Raw genomic sequence first — 17,947 nt, 5'->3', positions numbered from 1 at the left:
CACAGGAAAAAGACTTACATCCATAAATGTTTTCTTTTCATACATTAACAACAACAACAACAAAAGATCCACTTTAACATTTTAATGACTAAAATATACTCAAATGCTTTGGTTTCCCCAATACAAGTTTGGAAATACTAATTACCAGAATTTAGTGTAGCTGAAAAACTGAATTTTTAAAGTGCTTTCAATTGGGGTACACTACAAAATGAAATGTGGTTTATTCTGTATCCTCGTTCACATTCAAAACACACTCTAGCCTTGCTGCCTTTGCACAGTAAATATTATTTGGTGGGAGGAAAAAAAAACCCAGCTTCAAACAGATGTGTGTGTTTTAGAGCTCTAACCTTTTCTTCCCATATGATTAAAGCTATTTCTTTATGGACACCACAGGGGACCAGTCTCCAGTGCATATTTTAATATAAACCCGAACACTCATGTTGTGTTGGTTCTGTTGTTATTAGCCAGTCTTTTCTGCAAGTTCTTGTCTTCACTAATTAATACTCTAGGGCCCCACGTCTTGGATTCTGCACTCGTCACACAACCAGCAATAGTCACATTCTAATTAGAGCAGAGAAGCTTCTAAGCTGGTTCAGGTGACTGACAACTCCAACTACTGTTTTAATTTGCTTATAAGGTTTTTCTATTGCTCACCTACAAAGTGGTAATTTTCCAGGGATCGCAAATCATAAATGTGTTCTCTGGCACTTGTAACAACACGCTCTGATCCATTCCTTATGAGGTAAGCTAGAAGCAGCAATGACTGTAAAAATACAAAGCACCAATGATTTAACAAAATAAATTCTGGTAGAGCTTTGGTAAATGGTTTAAAAAATAATTCCAACATTAGCAAATAATCTTTGTGGGGGTAAGTGAGAGGCAGGGAGATTTCTTTCCTGACACTGGACTTTAAATACATAGTCTAAAACTTGTATTATCAATTTGAAATTCCTCTTCTAACCACAGTAAATAATTATAAGCTGTCCACTGGACAACATGTGTCAAAAAATTAAAAAAAATAGCTCTCTGATGTTAAGAAATACCTGAATGTATGATTCAAATGAACACTAAGCTTTTAGAAAGTGGCTCAATTTTTACTTTTCATCTGGGCAATACAGAACTGTGAATTGTTCGAAATATCAGTTTAAAAAGAACAATTATTTGGTAATTATATGATCCCATAGCATTTTCCCCAGATCAAATTAAATTTGGAAGTTAATGATGTGACTTTTGTTTCAAAAACTGGCTGCCAACAAATAAAGAGAAAAAAATTTTATGGGGTTTCTTTTGGGGTGAAAATATTCTCATATTAGGTAGTAGTAACTGCTGTGCAACTTTGTGGATACACTAAAAACCACTGAATTATGCATTGTGACCTTAACTTTGCTTGGAACAAACCTCACATAAAGAAGTTATCAACTATTTCATCACAAATACACAAGCTGAGGGAATGACCGTAAATATTTTCAGAAACAAGTAGCATCAAAAACATGGAACTAAATAAAGCACTGCTCTTCAATCCTGAAAGCCAAAATATTGCTTTCGAAGTTTCAAATATAAATATTATATGCCATTTTGAAAGTACAGAGAAACTTATTCTGAGTAGCAAGAAAATATGGTGGGTTTGGGAAACAGATGACGATCTTTAGAATTCCACATTATATGATGAAATCAGAACTAAATGAAAGGAATCCGATAAAAAGTACCTATTCGGAAATTTAAAATGTTAGAATTTTAATATGTTTTAGGATTTCTAATTATATTTTTAAACTAACATATTTCTGCTGCAGAATACTGTGTTAATATTATAAATTAGGCAAATTTTTATGTAGAGATGAGAAACCATATTAGACTGTGGTTTTCATCTTAATTGCTCATCCACTAAATATACATCCATCTGTAGATTCATTACTTTTAATACACAAATATATTTCCAGTAGGAAAAATTTTAATAAAATGAAAATATTTATAAGTATTATTAATTTTAAACATTTTACTTTCAGAACAGTTGTTTATGGTGACTAGAAAACAACACACGTAGCAAATCTACTTCTTTTACCTGTTTAAGAATATTCTATTCTAGGATTTAATGTCCTTCATAATCACTTATATATGTATACCTTAAAATTTCAAGCATTTGTTTTCAACATGTCAAATAATAAAAACAATCTGATGTCCATACCTTGTAAACTCTTCTCCAATTTTTTTTGTTGTCTTTTAACATTCGTGACCAAAGCATGTTCATAAGTTCTGGAAATTGTTCATACATAAATGTAGCCCTGAAAAAGAATTTTCCTCAAGACTTTGCAATATATTAATTTTGACAGTAGATGGCAGGCTTGTTCTAAGTTATTGTGTTTTTCCAAAGCTTAAAAAATTTAATAAGCAATTTAATTGGAAAAATTTAGATATGCTTCCATAAAAATATTTTTCTCATAGTTTGTAAAATATGTAGCACACGTGTAAACCCCACTAATATCATCATTTACAAACCCTTTACTTACCAGGATAGTGGTCAAGGTGCTCATCAAAAAAAAAAAAAAAAAAATTCCTAACTTTATTTCAAGTTATTTTATACACATTTGTCAAAATTTTATGAAAAGCTACAGTAAGTCTCTAAACTTCATTGAAAAATTTTGTTTTACTTTTTTGAGCTCATTTTTAAGGGCAAATGGACTCTGCATAAAACTTCCTCCATTACTATCTGAATGATTATGCGAAATTTATATCTGGCAGCTAAACTGTTTAAAACTGAAAGCAAATTTCATATTTCTATGTAAACATAGTTGGATTCTTTCTGCACTGCTGAGTCAAATTATCACTTACTTGGCAATCTCTCCCATGAGTTGCCCAGAAGGTCCCCAAGGATCATCATTCGTTGCTTCTCGAACCTTAGACTCGATCTCTGAATAATTCATAACCACATTGGTTCTGCAGAGAAAAAAATGCACACACATATACACAAAGATTAGCATCAAAACTGAGAAACACATGAAAACTTAATAATGACACTACTGGGTGTCCTAATGAGATACCTCTACATGGTGGGAAAGAAAACATCTTTTGTGCATAAGCTACTTCGAGGACACTATATAACACATTTAAGTTATATTTAAGAAAATTTGACTATTCCATTAGCCTTCCAGAATACAGATGAGAGATTACATTAGAGCTGGCATAAGTCCAGCAAAAAATGGCTTTGGGTCAAATTAAAAAGGAAATTGAACATGCTAGAGTCTATTATAAAACTAAGCTGTCAGTTTTCTGACCAGATCTGGTTTATATGCACTCGTTTCCTTACAGAATTTCTGTAAATTGGTTAGCAAAATTATATAAGAGCAGAACATTATTTATATTGCATTAAAAAAAAAAAGCAATGACAAACCAAAGATAACACTAAAAATATTTAGAATTGCTATGAACATTTAACTGTAATCCCTTGGTCTTTTTTCACTTGTATGTTTTCTATGTCACTAGTCACCATAAGCCTCACTTTTGATGGCTACATAATAATCCATCAGGAAACTGTATGACAACGTATTTAACTTTCACTTAAGACTTCAGCAGTGTCAAGAACATGGGTTCTAGGCGTCAGAAAGATCTGACTCCAGTTACTTTGTGACTTTTGGCAAAATTATTATAATTGTCTTAATTTCAGTTTCCTCAAGTGCAAAATGGGAGTAAGTAAGAAGAACACTACCTCAAAGGGTAGCATCTCAAATGGTATCTAACAGCACACTGTCTGACACACAGAAATTGCTCAATACAGGTTAGCTGCTATTATTATTATCACATAATAATCACCTAGTAAGAGGATTTAAAAATATTAAGTAATATTTTATAAGAAAGAATTAACTTTGAAAAGAGTACCTTAAAATTAAGATACAAGATGGCAAAAAGTTTGGTCATTAAAACAGAATTTCCATACTCAAATGGATTTAAGAATTCAGACATTCTGAGGAATAAAATACTGTGAAACTGTGACTTGTAGTAGTATCCATTTGACATCTAAAGCTCCAATTATTATTGAGCACTTGTTCTAATAAGATACCTATGGATACAGTCATTCAAATCTTCCACTTAAAATTTAGCCTTAGAAACAGTCTAAATTTGTTAATTATTACTTCCATATAGTCTACTCTTGCTGTATGGTTTTTCAGTTATCAAAAGGTTCTGTTTTTTCAAGTAAGGAAAATTTGACTTAAGTGGTATTCAAACCTGTTTCCCAAATATAAAGAAATATACATTTTAAATTCATTGTGAACATTTCTCTTAAAGAAAGAGACTAATAAATGTTTTGGGTCAAATTTGAAAGGAGCCATTACACATATAAATATGACTTGCCAAATCACAGAATAAATCTAGCTTCTAGATTTACATTCAGAAGACTATTCTACTAAGGAAGAAAAGTGAAACCCTATTACTTTCTTTAAATTTTGGAGAAAGCTGCCTCCTAAAATATCAACTAGTTTGAGAACATAAATAGAAATTGTTTCCCTGCGACATAATTTCCACTGCCTTCTTTAAAAATTAAGGCTATTAATGAATGAATTTTCATAAAAACCCAGTAATGATTCTATTGACAATAATTTTATGTATAAATACAAAGGAGTAACATTTTTTTCTAATTTCTTCAACAATGGAAACAAAATAAAATCAAGGCAGCCAATGACAGATTTGCAATTTAAGATGCCCCAAAATGATGGATTTCAAAATGCTTTTGTTTATCCTAGTGGCTGAAGAATGCGTGGCTTAGGCAGTTATAAGTGTCAACATGCAGCTGTGGGAATGAACAATAGCAATTAGGATTATAATTCACCCAAGCATTTCATTACCAAGAATGCACTTAAAATCTGTTTGCATTGTTTAATCTGCTAGAGAACAAGATGAAAGGAGTTAATCTCTAGTCCACGCACATGAAATATTTTTACTAGAGCCTTCATAAATGCTGTAGCTTTCAGAACACTACTTTCCTTGTTCAAGCTACAAAAGCCCATGGGTCAAATGAGAAAGGTCCTGTTTCTCTAACCCTTCACAAGATTCTTAGCTGAAGGCCTGTGTGTTTGAGTGCTGTGTGTTTACAGGGAGAAGTGGCAGAGAGCCAATGATTTAAGAATCGCCTTATTTCCTTGGTTGAAAAACAATGGGAACTATGTAAAATGACAACTTAGCATTAGAATACCTACAATGTAGTTACAAAGTATATCCACAAAAAGATAAGGCAATGATAATACAAAAAGTAACAAAGTCACACAACTTCCATGAAGAAAACCAGGCTCTATTTTAAAGCCATTTTCTAGTGAAACTGCTGCTTTCAGAAACTGCAAAGAACTCTAAGATGAGATCTGATGGCCACAGAGAATTCCAAAACAAAGTATTTTTAAGCTGCACCTAATTCAGAAACAAATGTAAACTAAAACAAAACAAAACATGACACTGTATAGTTTGGCCTTATTCCAGCTCACTTAAAAATAACTATTTCTAAAAAGGTAAAAATGGCATTTTGATCCTTCCTTTCCCATGTCTTCCACTGCCCTTAATCCACACCCTACCCATAATTCCAGTGACCTTTTTAAAAAAGGAAAATAACCCCTTCCCTCCCCCCAAAAAAGAAAAAAAGAAATTATGTCCAGATGTGAAAGGAAAAATAGCTAGCTTAATTCCTAAAACTTCTGAGTGACAAAAATGTTTTTAAAAATGGATACTTCAGACACTAGAGGGGGCTCTCCCAACAGTTTTTTAACACACACAAAACTCAGACAAAGGTCTAGGATGTGTTCTGCAAACAAAATCATAGGAAATTACCAGGAAATAACCAAAGAGTGAAGAATATAAGAAACTGCTCATGTTCTGAAGATTTTACCTTAAAGCAATACTGAACCACTGCTTTTTACTAGGATAAAATCCACAATTAAAATCATTAGTTTGTATTGGTAAGACTTCACTGCGTCTATAGTGCTTTTCCATTTGCTCCTCACAACACCCCAATAGGTCGGACAGGGCTAAGGGAGTCCCCAGTGAGAGTACTTAACCCTGAACAACCCAGCACCACTCATTCACTGGATCTTTAATGCTAAATGATGAAAGTTACTGCCCTCAAATTCTGCACCCATGCTTCTATGGCTGTGTCCACATAGCCAATGTTCAATTATTCAAGGGTTGATTATTCACTTTGTAAATTATTAGTGTTCATTTTGGCTCTCCTCTTTATTCCTCATTTTCTGTTTATTTCACCACTCACTACTGATAAAATACCAAGGTTATTTTATTTAGTAAGTTTGGGTCGTTTTAGAGACAAGACTGGTTGAAAGTAAAAGCTAAAATGGGGCTTTTACTTATAGATGGTCAATGCTTCTTCTAATCTGCATTAACAATAGACAAGAAAAAATTTGAATGATCCTTATTGATAATTTTTTCCTGTCAAAAAGTTCAAGAATATGCTTTTCTTTTTTTTAAATATTTTATTTATTTATTTGACAGAGAGAGACAGCGAGAGAGGGAACACAAGCAGGAGGAGTGGGAGAGGGAGAAGCAGGCTTCCCGCTGAGCAGAGAGCCCCATGTGGGGCTCGATCCCAGGACCCAGGGATCATGACCTGAGCTGAAGGCAGACATGTTAACGACTGAGCCACCTAAGTGCCCCGAACATGCTTTGTTAAAACAAAAGTATATACCAAGAGAAAAGGTAAAGCTTAGATATAATTCAGTTCTACCTGTTAACAAAGGGATAAGGAAGCTGAAACAGACTGATGTAGTAAGAAGTATTTTTCCCAGCTTGCCTTAATTTTACCTTCCTTTTTAAAAAAAAAATGTTTTTAATGTTCTCTTCTTTTTGTTTTAAACTTATTATAAAGACTTCATTCACTCTGAGATCAGGAAAATATTTAGCAGTATTTTCTTTTAGATTATTTAAATCTGTGTTTTATTGGTTGCACGCATATTTACATCCAAACTTACAGACACAGAGAGTCCAAGTAACAGGAAAACGGGCAACAAGAGACAGAGACACAGCTTTCAAAGTAATGGTTTTAAATAATAGTATTTTTTCTTTATATTTTCCTGTATTTTCTGAATTTCCTCCCATGAATTTTATACTGTAACCAAGGGAAAAGTATTAAATGCCATTAAAAATAGAAAGTACTGTATCATCAGTACATGTAACATCATTAGCAACATTTTAACTCTTTTTAGGCAAATAAGCATCATGGTAGACCATGTTAAGAACTCTTTGTACTTCCGAAGTGCTGTTTTATCAGGCTAGTAAGTGCAGCCAACTAGTAACTAAAGTATATGTATATACACTACAATATGTATACCAAGGGCTATTATGTGTAAAACTACAGGGAACAATTTAAGTACCTAATATTAAAATTAACATGTTTTTAAGAAACTCTTTTAGGAAAGAATGATTCCTGAACATTAAAACTTACACTTAAAAGTCACCTCTTTTTCTCAATGCCACAAAGATTTCAGAAGATACTTTTATGATACAGGTAAAACTATTATATGGTCCCTGTAAAGTTTCAATCTTTCAATAACTTAAAAATAATAAAACATCCATAAAATGAACACACAAAAAAACAGTTTTCTCAGGTAACAAGTTCCTTTTTTTAATGCTTGTTCCCCACCCCCCCCTTTTTTTTGAAAGCTTCTGGCCAAAACATCAGGACAATAGTTTTAAGAATACTTGCTCTACCATGAGAGACTATGGGACTCTGAGAAACAAACTGAGGGTTCTAGAGGGGAGGGGGTGGGGGTTGGGTTAGCCTGGTGATGGGTATTAAAGAGGGCATGTTCTATGTGGAGCACTGGGTGTTATACGCAACACTACAGCAAAAACTAATGATGTAATGTATGGTGATTAACATAACATAATAAAAAAATACTTGCTCTAAAATTTTGATAACAGACCATGTGATATTCATTTTTCATCAGGGGATGGCCTTTACCACATTACCCTTATTTGCAAGCTGAACATTTTATAGGTTCAATACTCATATTTTAAAATCAAGTAACATGTTATTACAGTCCTGTGAACAGAATCAAATTTGTGATCAAGAACCAAGAAGTCTAGTACTCCTAAATTCAACAAATCCATAACTTTCATTTGTTAGCAAAAATCTGAAGTTGCATAGAAATGGTGTAGGGAGGTGGAAAAACCAACTGATCTACTTGGCAGGATATCTGCTACCCGTAAAAAAAAGTCTTTCTTGATCTGAAAATAAAACACAAAGCAATGAAAAATGTCTTAACACAAGCAATGGTTCAGTAGAATTCATGTTGCTTTAGCAAATATTATATCTGATTATATAGTATTTTAGATATAAAACAGCTAAAGTGCTAATACAAGGAATAAACTACACAGTGCTCCCTCCACACCAGAAGAAAACTAATAAAATAAATATTGGGAAGTACAGAAGAAAAAATATAACAAACCTAATGCTGGCCAGTTTCTCTCTAGTGCTGCCACGCTGTCATTACCAGCAGCAGCCCCTTCTACCAAATAGAAAAAAATGAGTGAACAGAGAGGAAAAATGTATTTAATAGCAACTCCCTAGTAGAGAAGTTAAATAAACTCACTCAGTATCACATAATTAGTAAACAGTGGATGTTCAAACTCTGCTAGGTTTTCTAATTCCAAAGCCCATGTTCTATTATGCCTCAATGTCCTAACAATTAGAGAATTAGTAACATATGACCTAAAAGAAAAAGCTTGCTAGTTAATATATGAAGATGACAACAGGGCATCTGGGTGACTCAGTTGGTTTAGAGTCCAACTCCTGATTTCAGCTCAGGTCATGATCTCAGGGTGGTGGAATGGAGCCCTACATCAGGCTCCGAGCTGAAGAACTAAATGCTGAATTAATCTTTAAAAGAAATGTATTCTCAGTCATGGAAGTTACATTTTCTTTGGTTTTACTAAGTCTTAAATACAAAGTAACCAACTGGAAAGGAGGAAACCAATGTGCCCCCACCCAAACACAAATACTCTTAAAAGCAAGGTAAAAAAAAAAAAAAAAAAGTTTGAATAGGGAAAAACTGAAATTGAAGACATCAAAAATCCAGGCTCTCTTATCCATCCTTCTGCAGTAACAAGATTTCAGGAGAGTAACCTGGTTACTTAAAAAGCATATGCCCTATTTCAATCCACTTACATCATAAATATGTGGGATGCTCATGTGCATATTACTTATGACTTCATCTATTTACATAGAGGACTATGCTGGATTATGCACCTTCTGTTTTCCTCTTTACTTTTCAAGAGGGAACATTAAAATACTAAATGCTGAAACATAAAACTCTGCTTTTTAAAATAACCATGAAGAATTTGCCACTGAAATACTACACCTCATCCTTTAGCTAGCATAGTAAAAAAATTAACACCAAATAAATATTAAAGAACAGTTTACTGACAGGTTTTAATGAGTAGAGGAGTCCCATAGTTCTTTTTAAAGCTTCAACTTTTTAAAGTTCTTTTTAAGGTAATTCTGGATACTCAAAGATCAAGTTAGATACTATAACTGGACACCTAAAACATTTTAAAAACATAGTACAGACAGAAAAAACTGCTTAAACCCAAACTCAAGCTGCCTGCCTAAGACATGAAAACCACAGAAAATGTATTAATGTTCAAAAACACCATTTCAGGTGTTCCAGGTGATATGACAATAGAAAAGTACCTCTAGCTGATGGAATTCTAACTGAAATTCTAATTGTTTTAAGTTGTAAGAAAATTAAGGGCTATACATACTCTTTTCTAAGCCAAATGCTATTCTTCCATCATTCTACTACCAAATTCTTTGATCCATTCTGATTGATGTTGGCCTTCAATTTCTGTAATAGTTCAGTTCAGTACTATCATGGAGATGGGGAACTGGGAGTATAAAATTTAGTGTTTTAAACTGATGTTTTCCTGTTACTGAACATTGTTGATTGATACAGCTCAATATTCTTATAATCTTAACTCAAATTTTTAGACTGTGTTTGTACTACTTACAGATAAAGTAGAAAGATAAATCGTATAAAAATGTATTTTCATTTTTTGGGGGGGGACAATGGGGAGCAAATTAAACACTAAACATACTCCGCAGGTAGAAAAGACTAAGAACATGAAACATGAAACTTTGTGAACGATTAACTGAAGACCTTTGTTTACCATCAAAATTACGTGTTTGTATAGACTCCTGACAGTCTTCCAGATTTGATCAAGAGTTTGAAGTACTCTGTACATTCTGTATACTTCCCCAACACAAGGTACCAATAGATTCATCAAGAGTTCTTCCTTAGGCAGGAAACTTATGCATGGCAGAATACTTTTTATATTTTTTTATTGTTTCCATATAGATTTGTCATCAATCCAAGGTACTATCAAACCCAATGTGTTCCTCTCTAAATACACTTTGTAATGCTACTATTTTCTGTTAATCATTTTCTTAGGCTGTGCCACATTCACTACCAGTACTGGCTTTCTTGAGTGGTTTTTCACAAAGAAATTAAGTTACAACAGCCCCAGAGCCGTAGCATAACAAAACCGAGCTGCCCTGTGGATGCCAGTTACTGGCTTAGCTAAGTGACTTGTTCCCACAGATGTAAATCAGATTTGGATCATAATAAAATTATACATCATTTCCTGTTAACAAGTCTAAATCTATTTTAAAAAGTCAAAACGCAACAGAGAAATCAAGAATCTGCTACATTTTAAGGTGCCTGGGTGGCTTGGTCAATTGGGCATCTGACTCTTGGTTTTGGCTCAGGTCACAGTCTTGGGATCCTGGGATTGAGCCCCCCGTCAGCTCTGTGCTCAGTTCAAGTCTGCTGTGGATTCTGTCTTCTTCCCCCAACCCCCAACCGCCGCTCTCATGCACCCTCTCTCTAAAATAAATCTAAAAAAAAAGAATCTACTACATTTTAGAAAGGAGAGCAGTTACACAGTAGGAAATGTAATGCAAAAAATATTAAAAGAACTTTTATCAGTAACTGACATTAACTGACTTATGACATATTTGCTCTTCTAATCCGTAAATATACCCATTACAGATCATTAGTACTCCAAATGAGATCTTTATCTAAAGATTACAAGCTTAAAAACTAGCATTCCAAATCCATACAATTTCAAATTGTACATTAAGTAAATACTTGGTCCCTTGCTCATGGAAGTTTACCTAACATTCCAGGAGAATTTCCAGTATTGATTCAATATCAGTTTACATAAGCCAAAACTAACCACTTAATCTAAAGTTTCTGAGATTTTAACAATTGATATGTTCATCACTTAAGTGTAAAGCTGTCCTAAAATGTGACTAGCAGAACTAATGTCTTATGAACTTTTCCCCAAAAAACACCACAGAAAATCATTATTTTATGGTTTACATAGAATTCAAGGTCAGGAAAGTTACATAAAATGAGTAAGTCTTAAAAAGTTCAATACTCCAAATTTAGTTTCACATGGCAAACTATGTACCAGATTAGAATGTATACATAAATTGATCACTTGAAGATAAAAACTTACGGAAGCAGTGACTAAAATACCTTTTTATGTTAAAAAGTCATTAATTGTTTATAGTCCAACATAAAGTCTTTTGGGAAACTCTAGAAGCCACACATAATTATTCCAACACCTCAAAGAATTTAGGAACTGATCCAAAACAAAAAAATACTTAAACCAGGATGATAGTTGGATTTCTGCCCCTCAATATGTCTGTCATTTAATTCTCTTTTCCAACAGTTACCGACCTCTTGATCACTATTAAGTGTGACTTAAACTGGCAATTTTTCAAGGAAATAGTTTAGTAATTTATGTAACAGATGTGCAAGAAAAACTACATGAATGAGATAAGCCAAGAAAAACATCCTGATGTCCACAACTGAATTATGACCTGTGGGAGGAAGAAACTATAAAACTATTTCCCTTTCCTTACAACTTCAGTGGTTAGCAATACCAAATAAAATAACCCATTTGATAGCAACCCATTTTCAAACATTAAAATGGGCCCTGATTCCAGGAACTGTTCCAAAACACAAGACCACCCTAAAGGAAAATACTGCACATTTATGTATTCTCATAATCTGCTTCATCTTTTATGGTTATTTTGTAGAAAAGCAAAATAATATGTACATTAACTGACCAATAATTTATTAGAAGTTAATTGGGCCTGATTTCTGTCTCGGATCCCTGGACAAATCAACCACTTTGTGTCTCAAGGTTCCTCATCTCAGAGATAGTTCCTACGTACAAAAGAGATGAAATGAAATGGTACGTGTACCTACCATTCAGCACACGTGGTTATTTTTCTGCCAGTATGTATTATTTTTAGTTTGAAGATATTCTTTATATGGCCCCTTACAGTAAACTAACATAAGTCTATTACTTACCCACATCTCATTCACTGTTGCAGAACTTTATAGTCACGGTAACTAGCAGCCCATCTGACCCACAGTGCAGCATTAAAATGAAGATTTTAAGGATATAAGTATATAGCAAGGCAAAAACAATTCTATTATTAATAAGTGGCCAAAGACCTGGAAATGAGTATGACTAAGAGATAAGACAAGTATCTATTAATACAAGCCCCAGCACAGAACCGCTATTTTACACTCAAGAGAATTTATATTTTGAAGTTCACTCTCCTTATTAATCTTGGCGTACCACCAACTGTGAACTATGGTTTTATTTTACATAAAGCAGCAATTTCTCCTTTAGTGATAATCTGACATCAGCTGATAAAATAAAGTCTCTAACTTTTTGGGGATTCAATAAACTCATTCATATCTACTACTGGAGTTGCATATCCCAAAGCAAATTATACCAAAAACAAAGACTTTTAAGCTATTATAATAAGGGAAATTATCTAGCAGTGAGGTTTTATGTCTACAATTCAGTAATATCAGAAATTTCAGAATTCTGAGCTTTCAAAATGCCAAAAAAAAGGTTGTATAATTCGCTCCATGAGGTGGCTGGCTGAACAAAGCATTTAAGGGCCACGATACCTGGTTTCTATATCCTGTTTCTTCTGCAAGAACACAAATCAATAAACTAGGAAATGTCTGGATGTTCATAGGTCTTGATGACTTATACAGAAGCCCTTCTACTCTCCCTCTAGCACAGGTGCTGCTGCTACCATGAGTTGGGCAGCAGATGACAGGCTTACAAAAAAGCTGTCCCAACCATTCGCTAGTCAGTCCCATGATGTTCAAGAGTTATTTTCCAGAGAGGCACTCTGGTAGCAGTAAGATTTGGGGAGGGGATGTTCTATGGCTGGCAGAAGAAAAGAAGGCTTTAAGTGGTTCAGGAAAGGATAAAAAGTTGCTTCCAAAATGTGGCAGCAATGGTGCTTGGAACAATATAGCAATGGAACAGGTAGAGACTGCCATACTAGAAAATACTTTTCCTTTCACTGCCGTAGAAAGAGAGCTCTCACAACACAAAACTGATGAACACTAACCACTATCAACTATATAAAAACAAATGTGCATGTGGACAAAACCTAGAAGGAAAAAAACCCATGAAAAACAGTGTGTGAAGGGACACATTTGTTTAAAATTTACATGGTGAAAAAATTATAATCTCTTTTAAGGAAAAGAAAAACAGCATTTGTATATAAAACCTCTCTTCACTTGCTAGGGCAGTGTCCCATGGCTGAGCTGATTTAATTCTGCTGAGGATCAGTTTCCACTCCTCTGGCTCAGCAGCCTGTATGTGTTATATCAGTGCCCTGTCTGCACAGATAAAAGCTTTGTGAAGACAGCTTTGGATGGAGGACCAGAAGGTAAGGGTGTCACGTTGCTATCTTTTGGCTAGCTGCAGAACAGTGCTGGAGACTATTCCCCAAGAATGCCAGCCCCAACCCAAATCTATTTTCTAATTCCAGCTGATTTTTTTTTTAATTTAAAGTCTATCTCTAACTTTTAAGATTTCCATTTTTATTTTCTTCTAGAATAGTACTCTAGTATCTTGTAAAACATGGTAAGGTTTGGGAGATATTATGTAAAACAAAGGCAATTTTATTACTACAGCACTTCTCAGAGACTATATTCTAAACTGCACTGAGAGTCTCCAAGAGGGGACTCTATTAAACATTTCTAAAACTTTGGATATAACATACCTTCTCCTTGGAACATTTTCTAAGTGTCCCAAAAAACCCACTTTGGTATGCACTATTTTTAAAAACTGCCCTTTATGTTAGACTTCCAAAATCATCTATACCTTTCCTCTTACCACTCATTCTTAGTATCTGTTATTTCTTATTTTTTCTTAATGGATAGCTTTTCCTTTAACCTTTTATGTTCTTAAATTCTTATCTGATGGCTGACTTTCAGCCTTTTATCTTGCTTTACATCTCACTTATTTTTGTCATATTAAAAAAACCTCTTGACTGATCTTTACTGTTGATTTCAGTTTCTTATCTTTGTTTAAGTCTCATCAGTTTTACTTTTTGTGCCCTTTTTTTCCACTGGGTTTTAAAAAACTTCTAAGCTTTATTCCAATCCCTTCAAGGTTCTCTATTTTTAGCTTTAAGTGTTAATTTCTCAATATTCTCTTTTAATAACCCTATATTAAACATCTTTTTTTCCTGCATGTTTGGCTTATTTTATGATATTTTATAATGCACTGTTGAACGAACACAAACAGGGCAAAGAGCTAAAGAAAAGAGAGGGACTGCCTCTTCTCACAGCCCCTTACCCTCACACTGACTGCTGCTTTTTTGGGCCCCCTGATGCAGGAGTAACATTTTTCACAAGGACTGATGAAATACATATATGAGATACTCAAAAAGAAATTAGCTTTATCAAGTCCCAAGGGTGAAAAAATTATGCTTCTTACGGGTTAGAACTGCTTTTTAACAATAAAATATTAGTTTCCAGGTATTTGAGAAGGAGCAACATGAAGGCAGCTTCATTATTTCTCATCCTGAAAAATGATCTGGGGGCACATCATAAAGCTGGGTAGGCTGCATGCAGTTGTTGGGATGTTTGGAGTCATCTTTGGGAGACTTTTCCCTCAATGCTTACTTCCCATTAATTTCCAAGACCTGCTCGAGCTGCATTAAAAATACAGGCAATCAGGGGGCACCTACGGGGCTCAGTCGGTTAAGCACTGCCTTTGGCTCAGGTCATGATCTCGGGGTTCTGGGATTGAGCCCCGTGTCAGGCTCCCTGCTCAGCAAGGGACTCTGCTTATCCCTCTCCGACCCCCGCCCCGCCGCTTGTGCGCATGCTCTTTCTCTCTCTCAAATAAATAAAATCATTAAAAAAAAAATACAGGCCCTCATCTCTAACCTAGACTTTGACAAGAGCCATTTAACAATCTCTCCATTTTGGGTATATTTTCTCTTTATTCATCCTTCAAACCGTGACCAGATTCAGTTTCCTAATATTTAGTGTTGGTCATGTTGGTCCACCAATTCATTACCACCTTCCCTAAACATTTTCCTTTTCATGTATCCGTGGATAGTATCATCCACAGTTATGGCTTCAACATTATAATTGATTACTTCCCTCCCCTCTTCCCATCCAGCAGCAAATCCATTCCCTGGCCTTTTCTCCTGTAAGTTCTAAGTATCTCTAATATGTCCATCTACTTCTCCCTACCTACACTGCCACTACCTGAGACCAAGGTCACGACCATTTGTCACCCAGATTACTGCCAACAATCTTGTAACTAATGTCTCTACTTCTCCTCTATCTCCCCCCAGGCTAGGGCCAAAGCGAACTCTTCCTGAAATACCAATCCTGAGTCCCCATTTTAAATCCTACGAAGTCTTCCTTATTACCTTCAAGATGAAGTCCAAATTCCTTAACATGACCAAAACAGGTCCTTCGTGTGAGGTATCAGTTTACTTTCTTAGTCCCACCACTGTCATTCTTACCTCTAGGCCTTTGTACAAGCTGTTCCCTCTGTCTGAAAGTCCTCTGCCTACCCAACCCTGCCCCTGGCCTCACTTCACCTCACCATCAGGTTTTAGTTTAAATGTCACTTCCTCCAAATCTTCCTTTAATTCTGGGGATCTACCTATATGCACTTCATAGCACCCTGTTCTTTATCTTGATCTAAAACTAAAATTAGTGTATTGTAAGAGACATGTTTGTTTTATCTTTCTCCCCCTCTGGACTGAAAACATCCAGAGGACACAAACTGTCTTTCTCACTTAAAGATCCCCAGTGCCTGTAAAAGGCTTGGTGAGAGCAGATGTTCAATAAATATTGAGTAATTGAACAAACAGCTTAAATAGCTTCTTTCCTCTGACTAAAAAATTCCTGATGATCAGGACCTGCTTGATCTGGCCTCAAACTACCTGTCTAGCCTTTCCTCCCATTACTTCTGTTTCATTTCTTTAATGGGATAATTATACTGGATTACCAACTGAAATTTAAACATGCCCTTTCTTACCTCAGTAACTGTTCCCTCCTGAAATCTTTCAGTTAAATTCGAACCTAGTTTTTAACAAAGATACAAAAATGAAGCTTACCTGATTCTTCTAACCCATAACCTCCCCTTCCTATGATGAAATAAACATTACATTTATAACTCTTATGAATGATAGTGCCCTGTACAATAGCTTTGTATGAACTTAATCTTAATTCCCCCTTAAAACATTGTTAAATTTTTTAGAAACAAGTATAGCTGATCCTTATTTGAGGATTCTGTATTTAAGTTTGCTCACTAAAATATTTTTGTAACACTAAAATCAATATTCACAGCACTTTCATGGTCACTTGTGAACATGAGCAGAGCAGTGAAAAATTTGAGTCATCTGTTGTGCACATTTCCAGGTGAGGTCAAAAAGGTTATGCTCTGCCTTATTGTTTTAGTTCTCATATTGTAAACAAGTATCCTTTCCCTGGTCTATGCAATGACATGATTTTTCACATCTTTGTGCTTTTTGTTGGTGATTTCACTGTTTAAATGATCTTCAAGCCTGGTGTTAAGGTGCTGTCTACAGAGTTCCTAAACGTAAGAAGGCTGTAATGTGCCTTACAGAGAAAATACCTGTGTCAGGTAAGCTTTGTTCAGGCATGAGGTATAGCGTGGTTGGCCCTGAGCTCAGTGTCACTAAATCAACAATATATGTAATAAATGTGTTCATATAGAAATAGACACAAAACATTGTTATGCATTGATTGGATGATGAAAATGTGAACAGAGGCATAAAGGAGCCTAACCTGGGAACAATGGTTCAGTATTTGCTAACTCAGTGTTTGTGGTGCTCTGTAGAACCTGTGCACCTCAAAAAACAAGAAATGACTGTACCGTATATTATGCATTTTTACTTCCCTCTCAGTACCTAACCATGAATGCCTCACATAAAATGGGTATTTAATAACTGACCAGTGAATATATATATGGAATCCATAATCTCTTGGTAACAGAGAGGGGGATATAAGACAAACTGAGATTAAGATATAGACAGAGGGGGCTAAAATAAATATCCCCTGACCAACAAATATACAGAGAATGACATGGGAAATACTACTTTCACGAATTTTTTTTAAAAAGGCTATTGTGGCGGGGGGCGGGGGGTAAACCTGGCTGGCTCAGTCAGTAGAGCATGTGACTCTTGATCTCAGATTCTTGAGTTCAAGCCCCACGTTGGGCATGGAGCCTACTTAAAATAAAAGGGGAAAAAAGGCTCTCCTGTTTCAATCTGAGGTCTTTTGAAGGCACGGCCAGAAAGACTTGTTAATTTGCTATATCCCCTAAAATTAGCTTACTGACCCCTAACAAAAACTTAAAAAGTTAAGACACACGTTGGCACAAGAATTCTATGTTCACAGAAACATGTGAAGAGTTAAACACCGAAATCTAAAGTTAAAAAATACTTCAAAAACTTTAAACCCCCTACTCGTGCTCAGTGTCAACTATGGATTAGGGAGCCATCAAAGGTTTCCCCTCTACAGATGCTGTTAATTCTTATACAAGCAGCCCTGCTTGCATGGCACCTTGTTAACCG

General features: G+C 35.0%; 1 protein-coding gene across 5 annotated transcripts in view; it reads right to left on the bottom strand.

Moving 5' to 3' along the window:
* CLINT1 (clathrin interactor 1) overlaps positions 1-17,947 on the bottom strand; it is a 58,932-nt gene that overhangs the window by 25,619 nt on the left and 15,366 nt on the right. For all 5 annotated transcript variants that reach the window (XM_073890500.1, XM_025867129.2, XM_025867130.2 and 2 more), the window contains exons 2-4: positions 2,827-2,931; positions 2,183-2,279; positions 655-763 (exon numbers count right to left, since the gene is read on the bottom strand). In XM_073890500.1, coding sequence (XP_073746601.1) covers positions 655-763; positions 2,183-2,279; positions 2,827-2,931 — 311 coding nt within the window. The remainder of the gene's footprint in view (positions 1-654; positions 764-2,182; positions 2,280-2,826; positions 2,932-17,947) is intronic.

This window comes from Callorhinus ursinus, unplaced genomic scaffold, assembly GCF_003265705.2.
Source record: "Callorhinus ursinus isolate GAN/ISIS: 27379988/994484 unplaced genomic scaffold, GSC_fseal_2.0 scaffold3, whole genome shotgun sequence".
NCBI lineage: Eukaryota > Metazoa > Chordata > Mammalia > Carnivora > Otariidae > Callorhinus > Callorhinus ursinus.
This window is presented reverse-complemented; position numbering and strand designations above follow the sequence as displayed.